General features: G+C 46.6%; 1 protein-coding gene across 1 annotated transcript in view; it reads right to left on the bottom strand.

The window, feature by feature from the left end:
- Positions 1 to 2,117: 2,117 nt before the first annotated feature.
- The window catches only part of LOC102855092, a 127,736-nt gene continuing 123,853 nt past the window's right edge, over positions 2,118 to 6,000 (bottom strand). Inside the window, exons 4-5 of the mRNA XM_006902905.1 lie at positions 2,977 to 3,295; positions 2,118 to 2,683 (exon numbers count right to left, since the gene is read on the bottom strand). Of these exons, the coding sequence (XP_006902967.1) occupies positions 2,118 to 2,683; positions 2,977 to 3,295 (885 nt within the window). The remainder of the gene's footprint in view (positions 2,684 to 2,976; positions 3,296 to 6,000) is intronic.

Here is a 6,000-nt window from a genome sequence, read left to right as displayed (position 1 = left end):
CGAAATAGCATTTCTTTGAGTACTTCAGGAACAGACAAAAACCACAGTAACCTTTTTTTAAATAAATTCAAAAGAATAGTTCCATTATGGATAGAAAAGTATGTGCAGCTCCCCCCACCCCCATGCTGTAAATATCAACCTTTGCACTTGTGGTTACAATCCCATTTGGGAATGGTTGCTTTGTCATGTTAATGAGACTTTATTCATTCAGGTGGGCCTTAAATCAATCTCTTCTTAGAGTTAAAAAGAGATTAGCGGTTAAAGAAGCAGGGGAAAGAAGTAGAGACCTGGGAATAGAGAAGTAAAGCCACATGAAGATCCACCCAGGAGTTGAAGCTCCAAAAGACAAGGACCTTCCTCTAGAGCTGACAGATAAAAACGATTCCCTAGAGTAAGTACTCTGAATTTGAACTTCTAGCCTCCTAAACTGTGAGGAAATAAATTTTATTAAATCCATCCACTTGTGGTATTTGTTATTGCATCACTGGATAACTAAAACAGGTTTTAATTATCTCACTTCCTGCATATGCCTTGCTCTGTCTTCCTTGATAGAGAAACTGACAGATGTTTTCTCATACCTGGGAAAGGAGAGCAAGCTGGAACAGTGGGAATTTAAAAAAACAGTGTTTCAGTAACAAATATGAGAAAAGAAATAGAAAAGACCAGCCACTGCAGGACTTTGTCTTAGTCATCTTTATAACCCCCATGGCACCCTTAGCACAATGCACCACACACAGAGGGCAGTCGATAAAAATGAATTTGCTTCCATTCAATTCACTCACATTTGTACCATATTTGCAGTTACATAGCACTTTCCATACATTAGAACAGAGACAGGAATAAATGAGGTGGGGCAAGTAAGGAGATAAAAGAAAGGCAGAAGCAATAAAGGAATAAGGCTGACACAATTTTAGGGAGAGGCAGGGGAAAAAATTAATTTCTCCCTTCCAATCACCATCCTCCCCTCTAAAGTATCTGGGGGGCTTAGAAAATCTGACTGCTCATCAAGCCTCAAGAAAGGTGCTCCCTCCTCTGCCCAAGGGACATGCTCATCAATATAAGCTTCCAGACCCTGACTAATCTACGTGGAGTTGGTGCCTCTAAGCTCTATTAACTCCGAGTGTGGCTCCGGATCCTTCAGTCAATCCTATTCATTTCCTCTCTGCATGCCCCCCCCCACCTTCGCAAAGAGTTGGGCCCAAGGAAGGATGGTAGAATGGAAGGGCTGGTGGTGGTGGTGGTGGAGTTCCACCACAAGCCCCTCAACTCAAACAACAGAGGGAGATCTTGAGGCAGGAAAACCCAGGCAGACACTCGGGGGAAAAAGCCCATGTTTGCAACTAGGAGGGCACGTTATCTCCAACTGTGGTTCCTAGAAACCGCCAACGGATTAGGGGATAAAATGGAAGAAATTATGGGGTACGGGGATGAGCATCGAGAGCTTCCCAAAGAGCCGCGGGGTCCGAAGTGGAGGCGGCTAGGACGCGGGAATGCGCAGGAGGAGCCAGGCCACCAGCACTGTCGCCGTAGCTGTCCCGAGGGAGGCACGAGCCTCAAAGCAGCGCCTACTCCCCGAATCTTTGCAGCTGGGCCTGGGGGACAGCGGGCGAGCCCCAGATCCCGGTGGGGGCGGCCGTCTCCTGACCCCATTATTCGAGCTTAAAAGTTGCAAGGAGAGTTGATGCCTGGAGCAGGCACCAGGCAGGAGCAGCCGCGGAGGGGGCGTCAGGTTTCGCGGGAACAAAGGGGTCTCCAGAGCAGGTCTAGGGGGCTCCTCTCTAAAGCGGGAGATCAGGGTTGCCCCGTGGCCCCCGGCCCGAGAGGGCAGCGGGGAAGGTGTGCAGGATTCTGCCGTCCAGCTGCAGACCTCGAACCGGGTGGCGCCGGCACCCCCCCCCCCCCGTCCCTGCCCCTTGAAGACACCCTTACGCCCAGGGCCTCCTCCCAGCCTCACAGAGGGCATTACCTTTCATCCAGTCCACCACTTGACTCGGAGACCATTTGCTCACTGGTTCCATAATCAGAGCCATGGGGGCGGGATCGGTCCGTGCAGGGCGCGGGGATCAGATACAAAACCAACTCCGCAGCAGAGTGGAGTCTCCCTCAGGTGGGGTCCCTCACTGGCCGCTGCCTCGCTGGGCGGGTAGCGCGGAAAAGGTGGCTTTTGTGTGTCTGGGCTCACGCTGTAAAGTCTCCCAGTAAATGCTGGGGAGCCGCGGTGGAAACGGCAGTGGGGAGCGAAGCGTGCCGGGTTCGCGGCTCCGCGGCTCCGCACCAGAGAGGCTCAGTCCCCCCGAGGAAGCGGCTAAGGCTGCGGCTGCCTCGGCGGCTCCCCTCGGGTCTCCGTCTCTCAGGGACTTCAGTTCATGGCTCTCGCTGCCGAGGGTCGCTTCGCTGAGGAAAAGAGCAGCCGCTGCACACCCGCAGCCAACTTGCCCGCTCGCCTCGCGCGCGGGAGTGAAGCCCCCAGCACGACACGCCGCCCGGCGGAAATGACGAGGGGCCTCCTGCCACCCAAAATATCTCTCCGCAGCCCTCGTGTGCCGGGCGCGCGCGCCACGAGCCCCCCGCCCGCTCGTAGCCGAGCGGTCCCGCCCCCAGGACCAGCGGCAGGAGCGCGGGGCGCGTGCGCGTGCGCGGGAGCACAGCACGAGGCGTGCGGCCCGTGGCCGGCGCTTGGGGTCTAGTAGTCAGTCAGGTGCGGGTGGCGGGTAGTCCAGCGTTCCCGCCCCGAGGGCCGCTGGGGCAGCACGTCGTGCGAGGTGCGCGTGCGCGGTAGCTGCAGCGGGCCAGAGCTGGGTGGTTCAGTAAGTCAGGTGTTGCCAGCGGGAATGCAGCAAGGGGGCCCTTAGAGGGGTCGCGGTGGCGAGGCGGCAGGATTGGCCTCCCACCAGTTGAAAACTGTGCCGGGGCGACAGTGGAGGTACCTGAGGCCCACCGGCGAGGGGAGGGGGACCGCGCCGAGCGCGGGTTAACTTTGGGCCCGGGCTTTCCTCGCTCCTGCCCTCGCTGCCGCTGAGTGGGCTTGTGAGGTGATTCCCGCGTCCGCGGGCTGGCTAGCACCGAGACGTGGGACGCCGCGGCGGGTCACAAGGCACCGCCAGCCAAACAAGCAGCCATGACAAGGAGGAGGTCCTGCTGTCAGGGTCCCCAGTGATGGCCTCTGGCAGCCAGCACTTAAAGTGTCACCAGCCAGCGGAGGTTCCCTCAAGAGCTGGGCTCTTTCCACGTGCCTTCCTAAGAGACTCTGTTCCCGGTTTCTGGTCACCTCAACCAACACTGGGTGCTCCTGGCCCTGATTCAGAGGATGCCATTTGTTGTCAGATCTTATATAAGAACCCGAGGGTGACAATGGGATTGGAAATAAGCGACAGAGTGGCAACAACGTGATTCTTAAAAATTTCAGAGAGCATGCACCAGATACTTCGTGACCCTGAAAAATTGATAAAATTTGCCTTATTTTGAGGAAAAGAGGAAGTTTTTCATTCTCTTATCATTTTCATAGTGTCAGTAGGTCTTTCAGTGCCTGCAGTAACCAGTTCTCCCTAGCTCAATTTCGTGAGGTGCAGAACTTTCAACTTGCCCCTCAGCTGCCACATCCACCCCTCTCTCTCCCCCAAAATAGCTGAAACAACAGTAGTTAAAATTGTTGTTTTCACACTAGTGATACAAAACAAGTAAAAAATTAAATACTCTATCTTTAGGTTCCCTTCCAAAACACGCTGCCATGGAATCACATCGAATCGACTCTCCTGCCAACCAGCTGCTGGGTTCGAGCCTTCTACCTTGAGGTTAGCAGCCAAACCACGTTTGAACCACTAAGCTGTTGTTTATTTCATAAAATCCAAAGTCAACAGTGAATGAGATTTTGGGGAAGATATTTTCAAAGACCATCTAGACTCAAGAGGACTTTCCTAGTTTAGATCAGAATTATCATTTACAATATTTCTTGGCTGATTGAGAATGAAAGATACTGCATTTTGGATTGCTTACATTCTAATTGAGTCAAAGAAGTGTTTCTAGAAAAGATATCTGTAATTGATAGAGTAACTATACAAAAAAATAATAATTCATAGACATACTGTGATGTATTTTAAAGTTCTAGGGAAGTTTTAAAAGTAATTTTATAAAAATACTATTACCAATAAGAAAATTAACATTGAGTATTATGCTAAGTACTATACATACATTTTATGCTCAAAACCACTCTATCATTAGGCACTTTTTACAAATGAAAAAACCCCCAACTTTGGCTGTCACATTCCATTCTTATTCCCAGAGCCTATTACACATAGTTCAATAAATGCTGAAAAAATTCATGAATAAAGCTTAAAGAGGCTAATTAATTTGTCTAAGGTCATGACACATGATTTTAATACTAAGTTAAGATGATTCCAGAATATGAGCTTTAAAAACTAACAAAAATGTTTGTATCAGTATCACAAGATAAACTGAATCAATGAATAGGAGGTCTATTGAATGTTAACTAAGTATGTGTCATCAAAATATTATTAAACAACAAAAGTATTTGAGAATCACTGTGAGTGTTCCTGACCAATACATAATTAACAGCTGTAAAAATGTAGTGACTAAGTTTGCCTAAAAGATCAAACTGCACCAAGGGACTAGGCTTAAGACAAGCAACCATACTATATACCAGAGTGGAAGAAAGTTTAAAATGGGATTGTTTGCATGATGAGTGAAATATTGATCAACGCAAATGCCAAAAGAACAGGATGAAGTAAAAAAAAAAATAAATAAAAGATACGGGTTACATAGAAATACCAGTACCAAAGAAGATGGGGGGGGGATGATTCCAGATAGAAAGGATTTTGAGGAATATTCAGAATTAAGTTGTACATGTATTGTATCTAATCACCTGATATTTTTGAAGCACGAGTGGCATACACTTCCTAAACAGACTGGTTCTGGAAACTCTATGAACTTTGAGATACACTAATAGTTCTAGAAAGGCTCGACTCAGTGACAATTAATAACAACAGTCACCTGAGAGAACGATAAAAGTTTTTTCTAAGAGCCAGAAATGTAGGTGTGGAATTAAGCTGTCTGGATTGATTCAGTGACTGGGGTAATAGTTGTAGGTATGTCAGAGATATAAGATTGACACAGGATAGAGCAGGGTTCAGGATTGTACAGAGTTGCTATGAGTCACAGTCAACTCGATGGCAAATGACAACAACAACAGCTATCGATTTCATTAAGGCCTTAGTATTTGTCCTAAATCCTCACTGAGGTTTCTTCTAAAACATAATATAACCTTTGATTTTTGACAATATAGTAGACATTAATTATCTCACTTCATTTGTTCAGAACATAAGTGCCTTTTCACTTCAAGTATACTTGATTTTGGAGGGGAAAAGGAAAAAAAGGATTAAATCACCATTGCCTTCACTCTTTTATTCTGTACTCCAAATGAGTCAGCCAAATCTTTTCCTGTGTTTTCCTTTCTTAAAACTTTTCAGATAAACTGGCTTTTATATCCTTTTGCTATTAATCAAAATGTAAATGACTTGCTCTGATTTTGTAAGTATGGTTTGACTATATCTAAACTTAAGTTTACTTTGGTCTTCATTCAGAACTCAAGGGACTGGAGAGACAGTTTTAAGGATTAGGAGTAATTGCCTGTTGTTATAAAATACACATTAAAACATAATGCACTAAATGACATGATGTCACACATACTTCAACCAGCTGGATGTAAAAGCTGAAATGTGATTCTTTGGAAACAACCTGAGAATCTTTTTTGAAAATAGGCAGAGTAGAATAAATAAACTAAATGGAGATAGAACAGTAGTTCAGATCAGTTGTTCATAGGGTTACAAAGAATTGTATTCAACTTGGTGGTACCTAACTACAACAACAATAATTGGGAAAATAAAACTTGTGAGATGCTTGTACCCATATCACTTTAAAAATATCTGTTCATCCAATTTATGGCAATAGTTACAGTTTTATTATTGTTACTATTCTCTACTCCAA

Source organism: Elephantulus edwardii, unplaced genomic scaffold, assembly GCF_000299155.1.
Source record: "Elephantulus edwardii isolate Elephantulus edwardi_28Jun2011 unplaced genomic scaffold, EleEdw1.0 scaffold00468, whole genome shotgun sequence".
Taxonomy (NCBI): Eukaryota; Metazoa; Chordata; class Mammalia; order Macroscelidea; family Macroscelididae; genus Elephantulus; species Elephantulus edwardii.
This window is presented reverse-complemented; position numbering and strand designations above follow the sequence as displayed.